Source organism: Delphinus delphis, chromosome 9 (assembly GCF_949987515.2).
Source record: "Delphinus delphis chromosome 9, mDelDel1.2, whole genome shotgun sequence".
Lineage (NCBI taxonomy): Eukaryota > Metazoa > Chordata > Mammalia > Artiodactyla > Delphinidae > Delphinus > Delphinus delphis.
The window spans coordinates 32,217,893-32,243,906 of record NC_082691.1 but is presented as its reverse complement, the minus strand read 5'-3'; the positions used below and the strand labels follow the sequence as shown (position 1 = coordinate 32,243,906).

The window sequence follows — 26,014 nt, the reverse complement described above, 5'->3', positions numbered from 1 at the left end:
ACTCAACACTCCACTATTTTAATAGTATTGAACATACTATATTATCATGATATTCCCCCCTCCCAGCTTCCAAAGCACCTTTAAAACTGTTCTTTAAAACTTCAAAATGGTAAGGGGCAGAACTAAACTATACTTTTCTAAAAAGTATGCAATCGTAGATTCTTGTGTATGTATACAAGTCTCCTCCCCAACACAACAAAACCACAAGAAACTACAAAGTGGGTGCATTTGGGGAAGGAGAAAAAGATCATTTCAATCATTTCAATGGTTTAAACTTTGCCATGTATACTATGGTTTTTTTTTTAATCTTCCAGCTTTTTAAATTACCATAGAAAAAACAAGTTTTGCTCGATCCTTGTGGGTGTTCTGTATACAATACAGTATCTCAAAGAAAAATAGTTTAAGATACATTTGATTTTAGTGTGCATACCACTCACCAACAGATCTAAGATTAAACAGGAACATTTTTTCCAGTTGTTATTTTTCTCTTCCCACACCTGTTTTTCCACAAACTGAAAATACACATTATATTACATTATAATTTACCTATAGTTAAATTATAATATCCATGAGATATTTTATATTCTCTTTTTGAACCAAGTCTTCAAAATCCAGTGTGTATTTTACACAGACATCTCAGTTTGGACTAGCCACATTTCGACTGCTTGATAGCCACATGTGGCCAGTGGCTGCCCTAGTGGGCAGGCGCAGTCCTAGACCCTAAGCTTCACAAGAGCAAGTTCTTGTCTTCTGTTCACTTCTGTCTCCCAAGAACCTAAAGCAGTAGCTGGAATGTAATAAACACTCAACAATTTGTTGAATGGATCATTTAAAAACTGCCAAGATCAACAAAACAAAGCCATTTAAAAAAGAAAACTTAATGGCAAGCTACCAAGCTTTCTCAAACCAATAAAAATATAAGAAATGGAAAAGACTTGTGAAATACCTTGAAAGGTCATTGTTGTATTTAATTCTTGAAAAGAAAAGAATCATTGCCTAGGGGCTTCCCTGGTGGTGCAGTGGTTAAGAATCCACCTGCCAATGCAGGGGACACAGGTTCGAGCCCTGGTCTGGGAAGATCCCACATGCCGCAGAGCAACTAAGCCCATACACCACAGCTACAAAGCCTGAGCTCTAGAGCCCGTGAGCCACAACTACTGAGCCTGCGCGCCACAACTACTGAAGCCCGCACGCCTACAGCCCGTGCTCCGCAACAAGAGAAGCCACCACAATGAGAAGCCTGAGCACCGCAACAGAGTATCCCCCACACGCGGAGAAAGCCCACGTGCAGCAACAAAGACCCAACGCAGCCAAAAATAAATTAATTAATTAAATTAAAAAAAAAAAATCACTGCCTGAGAGAAGAAAACTACTTCTCCTGTGATAGGAACAAAACTAGTTATTTTCTAAATTTAACTAACTTACATAGGGCAAGGAAAGCTGGCTGAAATGTGTCAGAGGCTTGACTCTTTACTTGGTCATCCTTACAAATACAATGAATCAGCACAAGCTTCCAGCCTCAAAACATCAAAACTGTCAAATGAAACTTTGATGGTGCTCTTAGATTCTAGTTAGTTTTCTCTAACATTTTAGGAATAACCAAAGGTTATCATACTGAAGGCCATTCATTTTCTTAGGCAAGACTTGTACTCATCATGTAGGGTTCACTTTGGTTTGAGGAACTTAAAGCCTAACTGTGGCTGCCCAAACGCCCAAACTCACTTCATTTTGCTCATGCACGTTGAAATGCTCCCTAACTATTTGTCTCTTATACACCTAGATTTCTCTTTTGTGTTTAGTTTCTTATATTTTTTTCCATTTTTTTTTCCTCTTCCCACACCTGTTTTTCACAAACTGACTTGTGTAAAATTCCCTCTCAAGGCTAACATGCCATGGAGTTGAATAAAATCCTCAGTTGCTCTTGCCATCTGTTGTGTTATGATGTAAATACACATTCACAGGAATACCTAATCCAAATAATTTCAAACATCACATTACCGTAGAGCAGCAATTCCCAACATACAGCATGTGGACTCCTGGTTGCGGGGGGGGGGGGGGGGGGGGCGGTCCCTGAGACATTTTCAAAGAGGTACAAGAAGTCAAAACTATTCCTATAATACTACTAAGATGTTATTTGGGTCTTTCACCGTGTCGACATTTGCCCTGATGGTGCGAAAACAATGGTGGGTAAGCTGGCTGGCACCTTAGCATGAATCAAGGCCATGGCACTAACCTGTGGTACTCATAATCATTGTATTCTTCACCGGCACTTGCAGTAAAAGTTAATTCATTTCATTTTTAAATGTCCTTAAAGAAACAGTAAAAATTATTAATTTTCTTAAATAACCCTTGAGTACACATCCTGTTAATATCTATGTGAAGAGAAGGGCAGTACACATGAAGCACTTGGGCTACCTAACATGGTTGTCTGCAGAAAAAGCACTGTGCAAGAGTGAACCAGCCACATTTCACAGAGCGCCATTTTTACTTGAAAGAGCTATACACTAACTGTGGTTATTTAAGATTGAATGTCTGGCGGACATTTTCTCAAAAGAGAACAACATCAACCAGTTAATTCAAGAAAAACTAACAGCATTTGTTGCCAATGACTGAATTTAAGCTTTTAAGTAAAAATCAGAATTTCAGCAAAAATATCTACCACCTTGAACTTTGACAGTTTCCCAATACTTCGGGATAAAAATGCAAGAGAGACCAATGGATTTTTGTTTGTTTGTTTTACTGTGCTTTGCTTTAGTGCACTTTGCAGATTTTTTTTTTTTACTTGCCTTTTTTTTAATGGAATTGTATGGTATTGGTACAAAACAAGAAATATAGATCAATGGTACAGGATAGAAAGCCCAGAGATAAACCCACGCACATATGGTCACCTAATTTATGACAAAGGAGGCAAGAACATACAATGGAGAAAAGACAGCCTCTTCAATAAGTGGTGCTGGGAAAAATGGACAGCTACATATAAAAGAATGAAATTAGAACACCACCTAACACCATAAACAAAAATAAACTCCAAATGGATTAAAGACCTAAATGTAAGATGGGACACTATAAAACTCTGAGAGGAAAACATAGGAAAAACACTTTGACATAAACCACAACAAGTTCTTTTTTGACCCACCTCCTAGAGTAATGAAAATAAAAACAAAAATAAACAAATGGGCCCTAATGAAACTTAAAAGCTTTTGCACAGCAAAGGAAACCATAAACAAGATGAAAAGACAACCCTCCGAAGGGAAGAAAATATTTGCAAACGAAGCAACTGACAAAGGATTAACCTCCAAAATATACAAACAGCTCACGGAGCTCAATATCAAAAAAACAAACAACCCAATTAAAAACTGGGCAAGAGACCTAAATAGACATTTCACCAAAGAAGATATACAGATGGCCAAGAAGCACATGAAAAGCTGTTCAACATCACTATTAGAGAAACGCAAATCAAAACTACAATGAGGTATCACCTCACACCTGTCAGAATGGCCATCATCAAAAAATCTAGAAACAAGAAGAAAAAAAAAAAAAAGAAAAAAAAAATCCAGAAACAATAAATGCTGGAGAGGGTGTGGAGAAAAGGGAACCCTCTTGCACTGTTGGTGGGAATGTAAATTGATACAGCCACTATGGAGAACAGTATGGAGGTTCCTTAAAAACTAAAAATAGAACTAACACATGACCCAGCAATCCCACTACTGGGCATATACCCTGAGAAAACCATAATTCAGAAGGACACATGTACCCCAATGTTCATTGCAGCACAGTTTACAATAGTCAGGACATGGAAACAACCTAAATGTCCAATGATAGATGAATGGATAAAGATGATGCGGTACATATATATACAATGGAATATTAGCCATAAAAAGGAACGAAACTGGGTCATTTGTAGAGATGTGGATGGACCTAGAGTCTGCTATACAGAGTGAATAAGCCAGAAAGAGAAAAACAAATACTGTATATTAACACATATATGTAGAATCTAGAAAAATGGTACAGATGAACCTATTTGCAGGGCAGGAATTGAGACACAGACGTAGAGAACGGACATGTGGACACAGGTGGGGAAGGGGAGGGTGGGATGAATTGGGAGATTAGGATTGACAATATATACACTGCCATGTGTAAAACAAATAGCTAGTGGGAACCTGCCGTATAGCACAGGGAGTTCAGCTTGGTGCTCTGTGATGACCTAGATGGGTGGGATGGGGGGAGTGGGAGGGAGGTCCAAGAGCCAGGGCATATAGGTATACACATAGCTGATTCACTTCATTGTACAGCAGAAACTAACACAACATTGTAAAGCAATTACTCCAATAAATTTTTTTTTTTAATTTAAAAATTGGGCTTCCTTGGTGGTACAGTGGCTAAGAATCTGCCTGTCAGTGCAGGGGACATGGGTTCGAGACCTGGTCCGGGAAGATCCCACATGCCGAGGAGCAAGTAAGCCTGTGCGCCACAACTACTGAGCCTGCGCTCTAGAGACCAAGAGGCACAACTACTGAGCCTACGTGCCACAACTACTGAAGCCGGTGCGCCTAGAGCCCATGCTCCACAAGAGAAGCCACCGCAGTGAGAAGCCCGCGCGCCACAGAAAGAGTAGCCCCTGCTCGCTGCAACTAGAGAAAGCCTGCAGGCAGCAAGGAAGACCCAATGCAGCCAAAAATAAATAAATAAATTTATTTTTTATAAAAATCTACCCTCTAAAGCTCAAAAATGAGTAAATTCAAAATGTTCCAGACAGTCAAATTAAGGCTAGGGATCCTCTTTGCTTGGAAAGTAGACAATGGTGAAAGTTCCAGATTACCTAATACCTATTAAAATGTAATGAGTGATATAACAAAACCTAAAAGTTTATCTGCATGTATTTTGGACTCCCACCCAAAGACCTTTTCACCAAGTCCTGCCTAGTGATTTCAACTCCTTTACAATACTGTTGATTAAAACTATACTTACAGACCACACAAAACTACGAAGACTAGGTTGTGTTCCATAATACTTGAAGGGTATTCACATTTTAAGTTCTAACAGATACTCCCAAATGTCATGCCAAGAAGTCTTTGCCAATTTACATTCTAGCCGTTTGAGTGCCCATTCCTACACACTCTTGCCAACACCAGGTATTACCAATCTTGTTCATTTTTCCCAACTTGATAGGCAAAAATGCCATTACAATTGGCATTTGCCTAATGACTAGTGAGATAGGGTATCTTTTCCTAAGTAGATTGGCCTTTCAGATAACCCCTTCTGAACTGCTGCTTATCCTTTGTACATTTTTGTAGTATGTTGTCTACCTTTTTGAGATTAACAGGAGTTCTTTATCTCCTAGTCTTTTTTTTTTTAAATAATATGATCTCTCTTAAGAGAATTTCCTAACTAGACACATTTTAGGGATGCTACGACCTACATATCCAGACATAAAGTACAAACTTTTTTTTAATACAAATTCTTAACTTATTCACAATGCATAACTCATACTCTACAAAGAAGTGTGAAACATTGCTATGTATCTGTACATGTGAGAGCAAACTATGGGATTAAGCAGGAGTAGATACACTCAACTCTTATTTTCAATCTCCACTTGTAAATACACAAGTTTACTAATATGAGACACCACCACTTAGGTGTCAGATACTCCAAGAAGTCCTTTACAAACATTACCGTTTAATTCCCAACAACCTCGTGCAATAAGTTTTATTGCCCCTATTTACAGATAAGCGGAGAAATCCAGAGTAGCATCAGTTTGCCTGGGATCACAGAGAGGAGCAAGGATTCTAACTGACGTCTGTGTGATTCGAAGCAAGATACCACTGACCCTCCCAACAGTTTGTGTACTGCTGCCCCTAATTTTGCTCAGTTAATAGTGTGTGCACAGTGGGATCTAAAATATGACACAAATGAACCTACCTACGAAACAGACTCACAGACAGAGAACAGACTTGTGGTTGCCAAGGGGGTGGGGGTGGGGGATGGAGTGGGAGGTTGGGATTAGCAGATGCACACTATTATATATAGAATGGATAAACTGTAAGGTCCTACTGTATAGCACAGGGAACTATATTCAGTATCCTGTGATAAACCATAATGGAAAAGAATATAAAAAATAATGTATATGTATAACTGAATCACTTTGCCGTACAGTAGAAATTAACATTGTAAATCAACTATACTTCAATTTTAAAAAAATTATAAAAGTAAAAAACTGGGAGAGAAATGGGTAAAGAAGGTAAAAGGTAATACAAGAACATTGATCTCATCATTTTAGTCTAGGGAGGGAGGGAGATATCATCTAAACTGACAAAAAAATAGAAGACTAAGTACACGTCAATAAAAAATTAGTAGATCTAAGAAAGAAATGGAAGATCTAGGAGTTGTCTTGTTGACGCTCGGAGAATGTTGCTCTTTATGGCTGAGCAGGTATTTCTGCTGATGGGGGAGGTTTGGTCAATGCCTAATGCAGATACACAATGCACAGTGCGGGGAGAGGGGAGGCCACAGGGCAGAGAACATTTTTTTATGTTTAAATTTTCCTGGGAATTCCCTGGCAATCCTGTGGTTAGGACTCCACGCTCTCAGTGCAGAGGGCCCAGTTCGATCCCTGACTGGGGAATTAAAAGTCCCACAGGCCACGGGGCATGGCCAAAAAATAAAAATTACAATTAAAAAATAAATTTTTCTTGCCTTGCTTAAAAAAAAAAAAAATAGTGTGTGCACATAGAAGGGTCTCATTTTCCTCCAAAGGTTCATTATATCATTTGAGATGTCTTAATAAAATCAAATAATACCAGGTGGTTTGATCATTACCATTGACTAAAACTATGGCTGTCATAACTGACCTTAAAAAAGCGGCACAGGCTCAGTCAGCCTTACTACAAGGTTCCTAGGCCTCTCACGATTTACCCTAGTCACCCTGTCAGAGGGTGTCCTGGGAACAGCTCCATGCCCCATGTAACGTTCTGGGGCACAGCCGTTTCCAGGAAGCACTTAAGAGGTAAAAGCAGCTGAACATAATCGCTGGTGAGCAGATCCCCAAATTAACCCAAGCATCAAGTCTTGCATGAGATGATCCCAAATAACCATCTGCTAAATGACATTAACTAAACTGAGTGAACCCCTAAAGTTAAACGCATGAAGAATCAGATCTCCTGAGCCCAGCAGAACACGGGGTGCCCTTGCTGCCCCTCTGGGCTCAGGCTCCACCACAATCCTGCCTCACACTCAGGCCTCTCTAACTCCGAACAGCTTGCCATTCCCCCGCACACACCAGGGTATTTCACACTTACATGCCTTGCCTCCTGCTGTCTCTTCTGCCTTTCCCATCCCCACTGCACAGTTAGCCTCAGTTGCCTTCACATGCCTTGCTCTCTGAACCTATGCCTGGCTGGCTGCACCAACACTCAGCTAAGCCCAATGCGCCTCCTGTGTTTCTGGGGCATCCCATATATACCTCATGATGTATTTACCACTTCTCTACCTGCAGAGATATTAATCCACCTCTGGGATCACTGGCACTGTGACCCACTGTTAGTGCTGAAAACAAAAGTATCACTCAGGGATGGACACAGAACAAAGTACAAGTCACTATACTCCATGTACTTTTCTTTAGAACAAGTATCTTATTCACCTTTCTAGCCCCTGAAACCTAGTATCGAACTGCCTACAAGCACAGGTGCTCCATCTATGCTTGTTAAACTAAAAATATTTTATAAGCCATAAGGAATGAATTCACTTCTGAAACTCAAAAACAATGCAGAAATAGGTAAATTTGCACACCAAAAATACAGAAATTAAAATTTTCAACCACACTTCTCTCTCCAAAGAAAAGCAAGAGCTTCTCCATTTTTGTAAGAACAGCTGAGTTTAAAAAAGTAGTAAACATTTGGGGATCACTGGAAAGAACTCTATCATCATCATAGGTTTTCTTAAATAAGCTCGCCAATCATCATCTGCCCAGCTCCAGTGGCAAGCTGAGTAGGACTTTGTTTTGAAAACTAATTCTTTTTGTTGTTGTTGTTTTTTGTTGTCTTTGCTTATTTTGCTTTGAAAACTAATTCCTAATCAAATTTCTCCTCAAAATATTATTTAGTAAAGCTCCCACTGCAAGTAAGTATTGTTAGTTTCTGAGGTAAGATCCAAAATTCAAGGTGGTAAGTATAAGAGAACATAAACTTCAGGTATTCGAACTTTAAGTTTTCAGAATTTAATCTTTATAGCTTTTGAGTTAATTTTTACATGCAAGGGACACAAATGAATCGGGACCTAAACTTGTGAGAGTCAGCAGAACATCCATAGTAGAAAGAATAAGGCTGTTCCTAGAATGATACAGTCCTCCATGCTTGAAAAGACCGTTTTATGGGCTTCCCTGGTGGTGCAGTGGTTGAGAGTCCGCCTGCCGATACAGGGGACACGGGTTCGCGCCCCAGTCCGGGAAGATCCCACATGCCGCGGAGCGGCTGGGCCCGTGAGCCATGGCCGCTGGGCCTGTGCGTCCGGAGCCTGTGCTCCGCAACGGGAGAGGCCACAACAGTGAGAGGCCCGCGTACCGCAAAAAATAAAAATAAAAATAAAAGTAAACTTACGTTTTCGGCAGAGCACTTCCAAATTTAAATGTGCATGTCTTTTGACATAGCAATTTTCAGTCTAAGAATTTACCTTAGAGAAATATCCAACCAAGCTTCCCTGGTGGTGCAGTGGTTAAGAATACACCTGCCAATGCAGGCAACACGGGTTCGAGCCCTGGTCCGGGAAGATCCCACATGCCACAGAGCAAATAAGCCTGTGCACCTCAACTACTGAGCCTGCGCTCTAGAGCCCACGTGCCACAACTACTGAAGCCCGCGCCACAACTACTGAAGCCCATGCGCCTAGAGCCCGTGCTCTGCAACAAGAGAAGCCACTGCAATGAGAAGCCCGCGCATAGCAACGAAGAGTAGCCCCCGCTCGCCACAACTAGAGAAAGCCCGCACATAGCAACAAAGACCCAACTCAGCCAAAAATAAATACATTTATTAAAAATATATATATATCCAACCAAGAGTCCTATGACATACATATACTTATGCTCCACTGAAATCACTATGAAAAGAACATTTAAATTGTTGCAACTATTTATATTGTTGCAATGCAACTTGGTTTAAGGAGAGTGAACTATTTGCACCTACACTGAAGATTCTTCAGGATACATTATTTAGTAAAAGCACAAAAAATAAACAGTATGATTTGATTATTAAATTAAAAAGTGTGGATACATGCACAGAAAAATTTCTGAAAACTAATATACCAAGTTACCAGCTATAAGACATGGGAAATACATGGGGATAGGGAGGATTAAAGAACAAATATTTTCACATTTTCATAATTCATGTGTTTCGAATTAATTTACATGTATACATTTGTTAAGAATTCATCAAAATGTTTAATATTCATATACTCTATCATACCTAGGTTATACCTTAATTTTTTTTAAGTAATACATACTCAATGAAGATAAAAACAAAAAGACACCACCCAAAGATTTCTACTTTTATGAGCCCACATCCCAAACAGAACAAAAATTTTTCATATTTCTGTTATCACCACCAAATGTAATATACATCCAGCCTTCACATTTGAATCTCAAGAGGAAAAAATGTAACAGCTGCCATGGGAGTGACTACTGGGTGATGCTCTATTGATGCTTTATACACATCCCCAAGATCCTATGAGGCATCCTTTCCATTCTAACCTCCCAGATTTGATTTCCTCATCCTTAAACATTTATCATCATGAATTCAGAAAGTAGAGCTGGGATTCAAACCCAGATGTAACATTCTTCTGGCTACACCCTTCAGTTCAACAAGAGCACATGAGGCAAGCATCAGGGCTCCTCATCAAGATGTTTCAGTACGGGCTTCCCTGGTGGCGCAGTGGTTGAGAGTCCACCTGCCAATGCAGGGGACACGGGTTCATGCCCCGGTCCGGGAGGATCCCACACGCCTCGGAGCGGCTGGGCCCGTGGGCCATGGCCGCTGAGCCTGCACGTCCGGAGCCTGTGCTCCGCAACGGGAGAGGCCACAACAGTGAGAGGCCCGCGTACCGCAAAAAAAAAATATATATATATATATATGTTTCAGTACGATTTCCTCCTCCTACTCTCTCCCAATCCTTAGTATTCCAGGTTTAAGAGACTTCTTTCCGCAAGGCAGGATCCTACTAAACTTGGTAACAAGGCGGGACAACCAGGCACCATGGACTCCACACAGGACACCTCTACCTCCTCTGCCATCTAAAACACATGCTGTGAATCACAATCACCTGCCTAGGATAAAGCCATGGCATCTACCTCCTCATGCCCTCTGTTCTACTCTCATATCTCCTTAGGCCCCCTCCAACTTCCCTGCAATTCATTTATACTAAGATGAAGCTGCTTAAAAAAACAAAACAAAAAAACCTTCAAGGAAAAAGTAGTCTCATTTTCTGTCTTAAAACAGGATGTCCGGATATTTTTATTCTGCAGTAAGCCCCGGATTCCAGACTACCTGTACCTGTCTTTTTCCTGCAGGAAGACAATAAATCAACCCTTCAAAGAAGCCAAACAAGATTTCTTTTTTCTTCAGAGAAAGCAAGAAACAGGACATCTCTGCTCCAACTTGCCACTGCAAACAAGATCAGGCTGCTGTGTAAGCTACTTTTTGAGGATTTGACAACTTTAAATGGGAGAAATGAAGACAGGGCAGAGTCACAGGACCTGGAAATGGGTTCTACTAATCACCTGCAGTGCCATGGGCAAGTCACTTCTTCTCCCAGGGCTTTACGGAAAATCCTTTGGTAAAGCAACTAATACCATTTTTAAAAAACCCTATTGTGCTATCTCATTTTTATTAGTTTTCTCTCTTAAAATAGTAGGTGTTTAACACATTCTGAAGGTAGCATTCTATTAATTAAAGGACTTGCATAGACAAAGAAAGTCTTAAAAGAGTTATTCAGACCAAGTCACCTGTCTCAAAACAAAGTGCTCTAACCTATCACCTTGTTTTGGTGACTCCTGTGGCCAAAGACAGCATTCATAATTTGAGAAGGAGGCTACTTTACCAAGGACCAGATTTTTTAATATGCAAAAATGAGAGAATTTAGGGCACTTCAAGGGTTTCTTATATTTCTTATAACTTAAATTTTATTAATAAAATGGATGGAATGCTTTATTCAAGTATAGTAAAATAACAAAGTGATTAAAGTATTTTAAACCTCGCCCATAATATTCAAAAATATTGTGGCCATTAGTTTCAGCCTTTGCTTGTCTTTAATCAAGTATTTAGACAAGCGCATAGAAGCACTGGACTTTGCACTGTTTTGGAACCAAATATGTACTAATAAAAAGCAGAATGGGTTGTCCACGGGAAAGTGAGCTCACAGTCACCAGAAGGGTGAAAACAGACGCCAGAGGGTAGGTCAACTGTTACCAACAAGTCTTGTCCACTGAACAAGAGGAGGATCTACTAACCTTAGGAGCCGCTTCCATCTCTAGCAACTTATAAATAGAACATACTTATAGATGTTTCTGGAACATAAAAAAAAAAAAACTAAGAGCCTAATAAATGAATTCTGGATGAAAGGCTGTATTCCAGGTTGCTCCAAAATTTGTAAATCGCTCTCCATTTATTTACAGCACAGCCAGAAGGCTGAGACTTAACACCGCTCCCACTCACTTTTTCATCCATCTAAAGCACAAACTCTCAGTGATACTCTACACAGTTGATTACTTTCCTTCTCCACAGGCTTTCTTCACTTCTCTCCCAGAAACAGTTCGCTGTGCTTGACTTCCGCTAATCACTGACCTCCTTCCCTCTCCTCTGCTGGTCCTTCCTACCTCCTAGAGCTCCAGGCTCAGTTCCTTGATGATCTTGTCCAGTTCCATGATTTCAATACTACAAGCTAATGAAGCCTCTGATGCTCACCTCCGCTTCCTACCTTCTCCTGGGCTCCAGACCAATATATCCAACTACCTGCTTGACGTCATCATTTACATTTCTAATAGGCATTAGAAACAAAATATGCCAAAAGTAAAGCTCCTGACTTCCACCCAAGAACCTGTTTGTCTCACAATACTCTCCATCTGGGTCAATGGCACCACCTTCCAACCAGTTGTTCTGGTCAAAAAACCTTGTCATCCTTTCCTCTTCTCACACCTCTCATCCAATCCATCAGCAAACCCTATTAGCTGTTCTGTAGAAATAAACAGAGACTGACCACTACTCGTTACCTCAAAAGTTAACACCATGCTCTCTTACCAGCATATTACAAGGCGACTGGCTCCCCATTTCTAGCGCTAAATGCTATTTTCAGGTATTTTATGTTCTAAGTATTTTCAAGCCTAAACACTCCCCTCCTTCAATTTGTGGAAGATCTACAAAGATGGCCACCATCAATTCCTCCTCTGTGTACATGCATGCCACTCCACCATCAAGAGAGGGAAGCTATTTCCACATCCCCCTTGAACCTGTCCTGGCCTCGTGGCCTGCCTTTATCAGTAGAATGGGATTAAAAGCAACAACGTGCCAATTCTGCATCTAGCCTTTAAGAGGCCCCGCAGCTTCTGATTTCACTTGCGGTAGCCAGCCAGGGGCCACTACTGAGTGATGAGATACCGAGTAGAGAAAGATGACCTGGATAAGCACCAAGAGGCCAGACATGTGAGTGAAGTCTTCTTGGACCTTTTAGCCCAGCTTAGTAAATGACTCAAAATGATACCACGTGGAAGAGAACTAACCACCCAACAGACCCATATGACCACAGGAAAAAGTAAGTTGCTGTTGTTCCGAGCCACCAGTTTTCAGAGGGCTGCGATAGAGAACTGAAACATCATAATGACAATGGAATCAACATCCTAAACAACTAAGTGATAATGGCCGATATTCTAAGGACTCAGGCCTCGTTCAGCTTAGAGTTCCACTAGATTTTTAACAGGATTCTTTTTTTTCATTTCAAAGTTTGGTTTGAGGGAACAATAATTCCATAATTTCAAACCTTTTCCTAATCAAGTTAAATGGTCTCAGCATAATTCTCTCAAACACATAATTTATGTACTATGGACTCCCCTTCAGGGAAACAAAATTCCTATACTGTATTGATATTTATTATAGCTGTGTTTATTTACCAAATACTTACCAAACAGCAATTTCAGACCACGATAAATTTTAATAGAACACCGAAAACTGTTTGCAACCAGCTTTCAAGCAAAACTCTGTAGTCAAAGCCCATTTGTAAACATCAGATTTATGGGGCAGAGATCTTAAGTAAACATGCCAATCCAGGGACTTCCCTGGCAGTCCAACGGTTAAGACTTCACACTTCCAATGCAGGGGTCACGGGTTCAATCCCTGGTCGGGGAACTAAGATCCCACATGCCATGTGGCCAAAACAAAAACAAAAACAAAACAAACAACAACAAAAACTTCTATGCCTGTGGTGACTGTTACACAACTCTGTAAATATACCAAAAATCACTGAATTGCACAAGTAAAGCAAGTGAATTGTATGGTATGTAAATTATAACTCAATAAAAATTTTTAAAAATAAAAATGCCAATCCTATCCCTTGGTCACTGCTCCCACACTGCCACCTCCTGTCTTATGACTCTAGAAGCTTGAATCAGAGTCAACAGTTGATAAAGGAAACTCAGCTAAGAATAGCACAGACTCTCTCCTTCCTCCCAGACGAAACCAACCACCAGCGTTCCTGAATGGATAATTCACTTTTCAAAATTAGTTACTGCTAGAAAAGTTGCTGTCTGAATGCTGCGAAAGACTATTAAAATGGAGTTGCTTCAAAATATATATCAAGGTGGCTCAACAGCTTCAGTTTAATACAAAATCCCAGACCTATAACAACATATGAACTACAATAGTGTGGCTCACAAAAGCATTTCAAAGTACGGCAAAGATCATGTCCCTCTTGCTGACTGCCCAAAAGAGGTACACGTGCAAAAGCAACTGAACTACCATACTACAGAAAAGAAATACAAGTCAAGTTCCTTACAGGGAAAAGCCCAGCTCTCTGCAATTCCAAAATATATTTTTAAACCTTAGCTGGTAACTCATTTATTTCAAGCAGAATGCAAAACTCAGAACAAAATATGCCTCCTGTTAGTTTATTATAATGGCATTTGGCGTGAACAGAGAATGTAAGTCATCACACAAATCAAAAGGAAACCAGAAACAGAAGCCAAGATTCTCAGTTCCCACTGGCTCCAGGCACATGTCACGTTTTCATAACGTCTTCCTTGTTATCATGGACAGCCACACAGAAGCTACTTATCAACATTTTTTTAAAATTCTAATAAAGTGAGAAAGAAAAGTGAGAAAACTTTCTCAAACCGTACTGAGAAAACAACGTGAAATCAAGAAAAATCTCATTGGCTACAACCACTTAAGCAGTCATGCATTACTGATCTTAAACCGAGCACTGCAAAGATAACCTTGCCTATGATTCTTTACCAGCCGTGAAAGTTTCCTAACATTCAGAATCTCAGGGCTATGCATGTTTGAGAAATTTCCCTAATTCACAAGATTCACCTGTACCACCACTGATAAACCAAGGGCATACCTGTTAAAATATTTAGCATTAGAAACAGCTTTTACCGTCCTGAGACAACAGGGTCTTATGCCCTGGCTAATGGGCACATGGCTAGTCATGGCACCATCCTATTCTATACTTAACAGCTTTTAAAAGGCAGCACTAGCTTTTAAATGGCCATTTAAAGTAAGATATATTTAAAACCACAGTAATTTTTATACATGCTCTACCCCATTTATATGCTAAACATAAGATTCTAATACGGAAATAAGCTGTTCATTTTATTTCCTTCTTTTTTTTTTTTTTTTTAATTTTAAGGAAGCAAGAAACAAAGACATTTGAGCTTAGGCACCACAGTCTGTTTTAACGGATCCTTCCTGGAAAAATATTAACTATGATATCGCACTATTTTTTCTCTTTCATTCAAATATGTTTTGGCTACGTACAATTCTAATCAAGGCCAAGAGCTAAATCATGAGGAAGTTTAAGCTAGAAAAAGCTGGAAAATACACAAATTCTCATAATTTAAAAAAGTAATGGAAAACGAATTAAACCACCATCCGCTCAGTTCCCCAGCGTCAGCAACTTTCCTGTTACCTCTCCCACGCCCAAAGCCCACAACATAACAAAAAGGAAATCGGCGCTATTTACAAAATCATATAGGGGCACACCAAGGTTCCCCAAGATACCAGTGACTCTTCCAACCAAAGTCAGCCACCGTCTTCCAAAGTCAAAACAATTTTCACACCCACCCTCACCCCCAAGGAGGGAGGGAAATTTTTTTTTAAAGCTTATACCTCCAGAGTGAAGCCAAGTCTTCATGTGCTGTATCTTTTATATCTGGAACAAAAAGTACAACACTATCACTGGTACTCAGTGCAATCTTCTCTTCATTCTGGATGCACGGGACCTCAAACTCTGTGAAGCACTGCTATAATCTTCCCCAACTGGGGGGTATCTGAATGCAGAAAAGCAACATTCCTTCCACATTCCCTTGTGACTTGGGTAATCAGCAGCTAGGCTTGGTCTAAACCAAACTCAACAATACCCCTTCCTGAAATGGTCCCACCCAGCTTTGCTCCCCGTCAGAGTTGGGCCATCCTACCACGCATCAAATCACCCCCTGGGCCTGCTCCCCTGTTTAGCTGCTGCAAGCCCATTGATCCATCTCAGAGTGCTGCCATAAGCATTCTTCTGCACCGGGCTCCCAACATGCCTTGCACAGCAGGTATAAAGGTCACTGCTGCATATGTGGGTATGCCTGCCTCAGGTGCCCACATGATGATGGGATGGAATGCAATGACTGCTAAGCACAAAGAACTCCACCCAGAAGTCCAGCAGGCTCACTGGCAAGGGCTGGTCCGCGGCATTCAATTCACTGTCACCAGTACCACCTCTTGACCCTCCTATAGGTGCTGGGCATGTGGATCACGAAGGTGCCTTCTCTGCCCTCTCCCAAAGCCTATTCAGACAGTGGAACAGTCCAGATAAGGAAAACTACAACACAGTTCCAAGGTTCAGTTAGAACAAAATTGTGACATAGATTTCCGGCAAATCTCCCTGGGCAGGGCTTCCCCAGTAGCGCAATGGATAAGAATCTGCCTGCCAACGCAGGGGACACAGGTTCGATCCCTGATCCAGGAAGATCCCACGTGCCGCGGAGCAACTAAGCCCGTGTGCCACAACTACTGAGCCTGCGCTCTAGAGCCCGCGAGCCACAACTACTGAGCCCAGATGCCTTAGAGCCCATGCTCCACAACAAGAGAAGCCACCGCAATGAGAAGCCCGCATGCAGTAACGAAGACCCAACACAGCCAAAAATAAATAAGTGAAATTAAAATTAAAAATTTTTTTTAAAAATCCCCTGGCAGAGAAAGCAAGCTCTATTGTTGTTTTTAGCCATTTCTGTACAAGCAAAGGACTTACTTCATTGCTCTCTAAATCAGTTAAAAAAAAAAAAATTGTCTCCAATGTACTCACTCCTATTTACTTTGCTAGTAAGACAATAACATTCAAAATCCTCAGCATTTTAATGCTAATGCAAATCAGCTACAAAATTTAATCTACATTGTTAATAAACTGAAGAAGTTTCCATTGATAAATACTTTCTGCCACTGGTAACATTTTACTTTATGTGATTTCCTAAGCAGCAACTCCTGTTTGCCATAAAGTAACAAGTAAACTAAGTATGTTTTTAGGTTGGGCAAAAGCCTTTAAGAATAAAACAGGCAGTCTATTAACCAGACAATGTTTTTAATTCCCTACACATGGGGGACAAATTCACACCAGCCTGGAGAAGGAAAATCAGGAGAGTAAAGCAAAGTTACTGCATTTACACACAGGTCAAGACACTTAATGTTTAAATTTAGAAACTCTCAAATGTTAAAATGCCTGTCCTTCAACACAACCATCTGCCTATTTCTTATTCAACATCTGAAGAAAATTAAGATACAGTGGCTAAACATGAAACCAATTAGAATTTGAAGAATGTGCTTACATTTTTTTCCAGTAGGTAAACAATTCAGACTATGCCTTTAACCTTTTTTTAAGGAGTTTTTTTTCAATTGTTTATTAAACTGAGATCAATTTAGATAGTTTTCAGTACACGTTCTATTGTTTTAGAAGCTTTTAAAAGAGAACTCCATTCTGCTATATAAAATAACTTGACCCCTACCAAAATTCCCAACTAGAACTAAATCTGGCCACGCCAAATCCCTTTCCAACTATCCTGATGAAAATTAAGTACATGAAGAGAAATCCACAAAAATCCAAACAGGCTGGCAAACAAAAACACAATTTGTAAAAGTGCTTTACCTGGAAGAGAGCTCAATCTAAAAATAGGCATAGGGGGTTTCCCTGGTGGTGCAGCGGTTAAGAATCCGGCTGCCAAGGCAGCAGACACGGGTTCGAGCCCTGGTCTAGGAAGACACCACATGCCGCGGAGCAACTAAGCCCATGCGCCACAGCTACTGAGCCTGCGTGTTGCAACTACTGAAGCCCGCACGCCTAGAGCTCATGCTCCGCAACAAAAGAAGCCACCGCAAGGAGAAGCCCGCGCACCACAACGAAGAGTAGCCCCCGCTCGCCGCAACTAGAGAAAGCCCGCACGCAGCAACAGACCCAACGCAGCCGAAAATAAATACATTAAAAAAATATACAGGCATAGGGACTTCCCTGGTGGCACAGTGATTAGGGATCCGCCTGCCAATGCAGGGGACACGGGTTCGATCCCTGGTCCGGGAAGATCCCACATGCCATGGAGCAACTAAGCCTGTGCTCCACAACTACTGAGCCTGCGCTCTAGAGCCCGCGAGCCACAACTACCGAAGCCCACGTGCCACAACTACTGAAGCCCGTGCACCTATAGCCTGTGCTCCGCACCAAGAAAAGCCACTGCAATGAGAAGCCCGCTTGCCACAACCAGCGAAAGCCTGCATGCAGCAGCGAAGACCCAACACAGCCAAAAATTAATTAATTAATTTTAAAAAGAAACTAAAAAAGAAACTCTCTTTAAAATAAAGTAAAATAATTTAAAAATAAATTAAAAAAATAAAAATAGGCATAGGATGACCTGTTAGGTAGCCATCTCTCCCAGCCAAGCACCAGGGAAATGCACAGCAAACCCTTTCCGCCCTCCAGCGTACACACCCTCACCAATATCTAACCAGACGCTCTGGCTGCCCTAGTTTAAATTAACTTCCAGCTTACTACTTGGCCCAGGTTGGGAGTGGGGGATGGGAGGGGGAAAGGAAGAAACTAACCCCACCTTGCAAAGCCCAGCAACGCATAAGCCAACACCAGCACCACCGGGAGGAAGCAGAGCCTTTCAAGTCAGAGCTACAGAGCCGGGATCTGGCCTGCTCTGGAGAAGGGAGCCATTTCTCCAAAATACTTAAGAGATTAAAACACAGTCTCCAAACATTCTGTAAACTGACACACTACATATGCTTTCCGAAAAGTGCAATCCCCCTTGTTTAAGTAGCAAAAATCTTCAGCCTTCTCCATCTCTTGGTGCTTATCTGTAAGCAAAAGTATTTTTTAAATGGGGGCGTTGGGGGGGAGTGGGGGGAAGGCCTGGAGACAAAGGCGGGTTTGCAGAAAGCTGTCTTACTTGCAGTGACTGAAAGGCGCTTCTGGGCAGGAGAAGCCCAGGCGTTCACTCACGTGTTCCAATCCCGGCGGGCGAGCTACCAGGGTAAAGGCAAATTCTTCTCCTCTCAGATGTGCGGACGGCCTCCCAGGCCTCTCAGACTCGTCGCCGCCAACTCGGGACAGAGAAGGAAAGGCACGCCACACCCGCGCGTGTCTGCAGCTGCTTCCGCCTATCCTGCACTTTCAGGTGGGGGGCGGCGGGCTGGAGCGGTCACCCATTGCCTCCTAATTCCCACAGATGCCCAGAAACTGCCCTTTGAGACTTTGATTTCCTGTTGCAGCAACTTGACCTACTCTGCCGGAGAACATGTAGCTGTGAGAGCTTCCTTAAGCGACTTTATTACCAGTAACAATAATCCAGTGGCAGGGGCCACAGACAAGTCGTCTATTCCTTCACAGCAGTACCAACACACATTCACACTCACACACACACACACCTGCCAGAAACTTTAGGGCAAAAGACGAGAAACGCCAAGTCATACAGCAACCCAATAACAGTAAAAGGAAAAGTTGTTTTCAGCTGTGTTGAGTCTCTCCTCCCAATGGTTGAGAACAGAATCAATGAGAACATAGTAAGTAAGCTCACCTTTGCCTTTTGGGGACCGAGTGCTCAACTTCTATGAGTTTCCCGTGCAGTTCCACTTTACCTGCGGACACACAAGAGGTGGAGGAGCAGTTGGCCCGGTTTAGCGGCTCTCTGGGCCCGACGGACCCGCACAGCCTAAGCAGCGACACGAGTGGCCTCCTGAGACCCCGAAAGACACTCGGACGTGGCTCAAAGCCGAGAGAGAAACCGGCCCCGCGCGTGGGAAGCTGAGCCCCTGGAGGCTGCGTGTGTGTAACTTACAGATGGGTGGGAAGGGGGATCAACTGGCTGACCCACTACTTCGGGAACACTCTACCCGCCCCCCCCAACCCCGTCCGCTTCCCCAGAGACTCCAGAAGACAAGCTCGGGGGAAGGGGCTACGTGGGCTTTCTTCAGGAGGGGGCGCCCAGGCCCTTCTCCCGGGTTCAAGCCCAGGCCCGCCGGGAACTGGCAGTGAGCGGCGGGAAAGGCTCGAGGACCGCAAGGCAGGAGCGGCAAGAGCGAACGTCCAGAGGCGCAGCTCAGCACAGACTGCACAGCGCGCGAGGGACGGTGCAGCACCCGCCACCCCGAAAGCCATGTGGCTCGGAGTGGGACCTGAACACAGCCTTCCCCCCGGCGTCCCACCCCCGCGCGCCTCCCCGCCACGCACGGCCCCCCGCCCTCGCCGAGCGCTCCCCACCAGTCACGGAGGCCGCGGCCCGAAGCCTGGCAGCCCGGCGCCACAGCGGGACTCGCTCCGAGGCGACCCGTGGTCGCCCGCGCCCACCTGCCCCTCTAGCTCGTTGTACGCGGGAAGGTCGAGCAAATAACCCGGGTCGCCCTCGCCCGCCTCCCGCAAGGTTGAGGGGAAGCGCGGGGCCGCCCGTGCTAGGCACCACCCGCGGCCTCGTTCGGCAGCCGGGTCAAGGCCACTTTGAGTTCTCCCGCGGCCGGGGTCTGGGGCGGGAGGGGAGGCAGCGAACCAACACCACAAATAACCGGCAGGGAGAGGAAGGAAGGAGCGAGAAACAGGCGTTCGCTCTCGGTCCCCAAGCAAGGCCCGGCGGGCCGGAGCCTGGAGCACGCGCCTGGGCCCGGGCGGGGCGCGGAGCGAGCACACCCCCCCTTCCAGCCCCGCTCCCAGGCGCCACACAGTCCCCCACGCCTCCCCTCCGAGCCCGCGCCGGGGCTTTCTTGACAGCGCGTTCGCTCTCAGCCCTCAAAGCCCGGCGGGGGAGGGGAGCCGCGGGGGCCGGGTAGGCGCCCGGGCTGGGAGAAGGGCCCCGACCCACGCGTGCAGGCGCCCGGGCCTCGTCCCCTCTCCCCCGCCTGCCCAGGCCGGGGCCCTGTGTGGACAACCCCGTGTCAGCCGCGGCCCGACCCCGGCAGGCCCGGGCAAGAGGCGCGGAGCTGGGCAGGCGTCCCGGCGGAGCCCGGCCGGGGCCCACCTGAAAGCGCTTCGATGGCCTTGAGGGCCCAGCTCTCGTCCGGACAGTCCACAAACGCGTAGCCTGTCTTCACCAGGAAGGGTCCCGACACCGGGATCTTGGCGTCCTTGAAGATACTTTCCAGGTCCGAGGGGACGGCGTTCTCGCTGAGGTTTCCGATATACAGTTTGTTCATTGTGAAGAGCGGTTGTTTAAAAAAATTAAGAGAAAAACGAAAAATTAAAACCACCCACAGCGATGGATGGATCCGGCGGGTTTTGTTCCCCTTCTCTTCTCGCCGTTAAAATACAGACACACTAAGAACCAAGGACAAGAACGAGGAGCGAAAAATCAGATCCGAGGGTTTCTGTTTTTCCTTTTCTAGGTATTAAAAAAAAAGAAGAAAAGAAAAAGCCTTGCTACAACCCAAACGCATCAACGAGTCTTCCTAACTCGGAGGAGGAGGCGGGATTAGCGAGAAAAAGGAGGAGAGGAGGGAGGGGGGGAAACTACTTTTTGTCTCTTACTCCCCAACCCCTCTGGCATCGGCCAGCGGACTGTGAAAATATCACACTACGTGAGGGCAGGCGCCGCCTCCCCATAAAAAACCCAGAAGGGTGACTGGCAGGGGGGAGGGGAGAAGGGGTGGAGGGAGGAAGGCGCAGGAGGCGGAAAAAATCCGCTCCGAGTGTCCGGCTTTTTGAATGAGCCACGTGTTCAAACTACAAATCAACGTCTCACGTGAGGAATCCCAGCGCCTCAATTAGAGTGGGCTTCGCAGGAAAAAAAGAGCTAGCAGGAGGAGGAAGAGGGGGAGGGGAAACGAGATTGGGCGAGGGACCGTGAGAAGGCGAGGAGGAAGAGGGGCGGAAAATGCTAAAGGAGCCGCAGCCGAGGCATGGAGGGGAGCGCGGCCGGGGGAGCAGATTGTCACCACGGAGTTTAGAAAGGGTTATCTGGTCGGGGCGGATCCGGAGAGGGAGGGGAGGGGGAGGGGAGAAATATTGATTTTTTTTTTTTTAAATGAGATAGGAGTCGGGGTGCTAACTAGGCAATTCCTCAGCTCTATTTACCGGAGTTTTCAATGTTCGATTTTTAAAAAGAGGTAATTAACAAAGCCAAAGAGTCCCCATTCCGAACTCGCCTTGTGGCTTTGATGACACAAGTGTAACCTCGGCAAAGCCGCGAGCACCTTCCCAGGGCTGGCAGGGACGGAAACGCAATAAGGGGGTGTCTGGGTGGGTGGGTGCGGGCGGGAGAGGCGGGCAGACGCGCCCCACCCTGTGCACCCTTTACAGTCGCGGGCACCGGGGAAGTGGGGCGGCCCCGAGCCAGGGGGATGGGGGATGGGAGCCCGCGGCGTCCTGGGCGGGTGTCTGGGCGACACCTCCTCCGCCTCCGCCTGCGCTCGCGGTGGCTTTGGGCTTCGCGTTTGCCATTGGTTGCGCGATTCAGAAAAGGCTCCGGGATCAATGAGGCCGGGGGCGGGCTTGGCCACCGGTGGGGGAGGGGAGCGCAGGGGCCGAGGTTTCTGGCGTGGGGATGGGGGCGTCCCGGGCCTCGGAGGCCGGAGCCGAGAATTCAGAGTGGGAAAAGTCGGTATTTAAACGGAAACCATTTCTTCCTGTAGTTTCCAGAGGAGGAGGAGGAGTGGGGTAGGCTGGTACTTTTATTTAAAGAATTTTAGTTGGAGAACTTGGGACTCTTAAAACAGGAAGACCGCTCTGCGTTACCCCTAGGTGGTATTTGCACTCGAAAAATTGCTCGAGTCTCTTTCTGCTTCTTTTCTGCCCGCATTTGGCCATGAGAACCATTCATAATTTCCCCTGTGTGTAACGAGTACAATGGTGGGTGTGGGGGGGAGGGTCTGGGCCCGGTGGAGCCTTACTGGGCCGACAAAATGAGGACTGGAGACGAGGAATACGGAAATGAGTGCTGGGGTTCTTCTGGAAATCTCCAAGTGTTTCATGATTGTGTACTCCACTCAAAGGCTTCATGTGCACCAGGATACTTGAGGTTTATTTTTAACAGGTATTCCATGGAAAAGAATGCTTATTTTTAAAAAGTGATTGCAATTATATATAGGGTGGAAATATAAGCCAGAATCTTTAATGACTTAATACTTATTATTAGAAAAATGCATTGAGTAGTAGAGAAAATACTGTTTACACTGAATCATCTTCAGTAATTATGACAGTTGATATAGTTCATTTCTTTTGGTCCAATCCGTATATGGCATTTAAAGGTGTATGATTTCCAACTGAAAGATGAATGGCGGATTATTTTTTAAATATGTGGGAATTATTGCATGGTATAAAGAGCATTTACATTTTTTCTTTTAAAGGGAACATAATTTTGTGTTAAGAAACCGGAAGGTGTCAGATCATCCATTTTAAATGCAACTGTTTCTTTCTAACAGGTTTTTCTTTTCCTGCCAAGCAAATCCAACTTTTTAAACGTAAACTCACTTTCACAATATTTTCATTCACATTTAATTTAGTGAAATGTTTTTACTTTACGATACGGAGGGGGCAAACATGTTTTTGTGTAATCATGTTTTGAACTGCGTTATGAGCTATGTCTTCAAAGAACGTTTTGGTGGTGAAATTTTAAGTTTCTGGTTAGATTTAACTTTTAAAAAGAGCTTACTTATTTTTCCTTTTCGTGTTTTTGAAAAGAGAACCTTCGTTCTAAAAAAAGGGAAAAAATATATGTATTCTTTATGACTTCTGTGGTATTCAAAATGTAAATATCAAATTATGAATTTATTTTTCATTTACCTGTTGCATGTGATCAAAAGCTATTTGGAGAAATATGCTTTTCATTCATTTAGTAATATTTGCTTTTCTCTAAATTTTATAGTCTGTTGACCATTTAAGTTTTAGTAATTTTTCATAAGAACAATTTTATATGTTCAACTTGCTTTCAAAAATCAATTGAATGTTGCCTTCTGGATTCTTGACTGTACTTGCTCTTATTAAAACTGAGACCTAAGAAAATACTTCTAAAGCAGGGGGTAAAATGTTTATTTTCCATAAATACTAGTCCGTGCCTGTCTGTCACTATCAAACAAATCTAACAGCTGGAATTTAAAACAAGTGTGTGCTGTTTTGATGAATATGTTCCTGGGGCTCTTGTGAATTTAATCTGTGTATTATTATAACAAACTGGATACTCCGTCTAGGACCTTAAAAACATACACGAGTTATATAAGCTCAGACATCAAAAAGGGAGGTAAATACAGTCCATTCCACTTCGAATTTTCCTAGCATTTGAGGGATAAGTATATGATCAATGGCTGAGTAAAAAGAGCATGGGTAATTGGGTTTTTTTACTGGCATTTCAAGTGTAAAAATATCTTCGGTGGATTTTCAAGAATGAATATAAGGTTGATGTAACCTCCAGTCTGAATGAGTCTCACACATGAAATTAACCGTGTGTATGGGCTACTCCAAGTTCTTCCTGAAGCAACTGCAGCTCCTAATTAATGTTAACTCCACGAAGGACTCCCACCCATTGTATGTGCTCTGATGCGGTTGAGTCTTTCCAACTGTAGCCTGTTTACTCTTTGGACAGCTGCACCTCCTCCTGATCTCCTGACCTGAAGGCAATAAAAATGTTTCTTAAAGGTCAGTGTAATATTAAAGGAGAAAAACCATGCTTATAAGGTCGGTTACCCCTCCTGTATCCACAGGTTATAAGCGACGGCTTATCAGGTAGAGGAGGGAGAAGGGGCATTCTTGTTGCTACCCCTAACTCCTGGCTTCCTCTGAGACCAGCCCAGAGCCGAAGTCCTTAACGCGGGTGGGCACGCAATGCCCGCCGCGTCGCCTGGGCCTCATAGGAGGTATTTTTTAACATTCTCTTGCTCCTTCGAACAGCTCTCCTGGACTCTGATCTGTTAAAACCAGATGCGTGATAAGTGGTAACCTGGCTCTGCCCTCTCTTCAGAATATGCCTTCAGTTATTTTTGTTTAAAATAAAAAATGGTGCCCTAGGAGATGTTTCCTTTTTCCCCTGGCTCTGCCGGGAGAAAGAGGGCGGGATCCTTCGTCGGCCGCTGCTCGCCTCAGAGGCCCTAGACCACCCGTCCGCCCTAGCCCTGCCGCGGGACAGGCGCCTGCTGGCTCCGCCTCGGGGTCTGTCCCTCCGCGCGGAGTCGCGTGGAGGGTTAGACGTGGGGGCCCGGGCAGGGGAGCCTCTCTCGTCCCCCTCGCGGCACTACCCCACCTGAGCTCGTCCTTCCCCTGCCGGCCGGGGCGGACCAGGCAGCGAGTCTGGCGACCCTGCCGCACTTCCGGCCTGTTTCGAGTGTGCCAGGGGCTCCCTGGAGCTGGGGGATGCTCGGTACCCACGGAGAAAGACCGCAAGGAGAGCTCCCTGAACCCTCCGCCTATGCCCGGGGCGGGGCGGGGCGGTGAGACGGGTGCACTGGGCGCGCGAACGCGGCTCCGGGGCGGGGCTTCGCGCTCTGTGGGGCCGACTAGCTGAGCCCGAGTCTGAGCAACCAGCTTGGAGAGAGACGCCGCCCCTGGCTGGGGAGGGGGCGGGAGGGCTTCTCTCACCCGATTGGTGGACGGAGGGAACCTATCACCGTCGGCTACCTCCGCCGGAGCCGTTTGCTAGTTCCCATTCATTGGCCATCGAGCAGCCCTTGGATTTCCATCTTTTGTGGCGCGAAAATAACCCTTTGCTCCCTCTCATTGGTTTTGTTCTTGTTGAGGAGTGAGATTGGGTTCCTCTCTTCTTGCTCTCATTTTTCCTGCCCTTTAACTGTGAGACCCCCAACCCCAGCCCCCAAGGAGGAAAGAAGGAGATAACTGAGGAAGAGTGGAAAATGGTTGTGCGTGTGCGTGTGAATTCCGCCCCTTGGGCTGACCGCGTGGTGCCCGCAGAGTCCCTTCCCTTCCCCCATCGTCCAGCGCCCAGAGGTCGTAGGTTTGCTCCATGCTCAGCTGCTGGAGTCACATCGTTTCCCTGCTCGATTCCAGCACCTTAGAATGTATACGTCTTTTTTAGTTAAAACAACATAATACGTTTCCAGGTGCCTGATTTTTCCGGGGCTTCTAGAGAAACTGACTCATTCCGCCCCCTCCTTTACTAACCCCCTTTGTGGTCCACAGGGTTGTTTTAAGCAAAACCAAACAATCCCTCCAAAAAAAGCAAACGAAAAATTCCGGGTAAAATCAACTATGCCGAGACCACGTTTTCGTTGAAGCTTCCCTAAGACCTAGGAGCTGAGACCGACCTTGAAGGATTAGCGATTTCTGTAGCTGAAATGTTCTAATTTTACTGACGTTTGGT

At 44.5% G+C, this 26,014-nt stretch overlaps 1 protein-coding gene across 1 annotated transcript in view; it reads right to left on the bottom strand.

The window, feature by feature from the left end:
• The window catches only part of IGF2BP3 (insulin like growth factor 2 mRNA binding protein 3), a 138,553-nt gene extending 117,442 nt beyond the window's left edge, over nucleotides 1–21,111 (bottom strand). Inside the window, exons 1-2 of the mRNA XM_060020384.1 lie at nucleotides 20,732–21,111; nucleotides 19,301–19,361 (exon numbers count right to left, since the gene is read on the bottom strand). Of these exons, the coding sequence (XP_059876367.1) occupies nucleotides 19,301–19,361; nucleotides 20,732–20,906 (236 nt within the window). The 5' untranslated portion in view covers nucleotides 20,907–21,111. The remainder of the gene's footprint in view (nucleotides 1–19,300; nucleotides 19,362–20,731) is intronic.
• Between the last annotated feature and the right edge of the window lie 4,903 nt (nucleotides 21,112–26,014).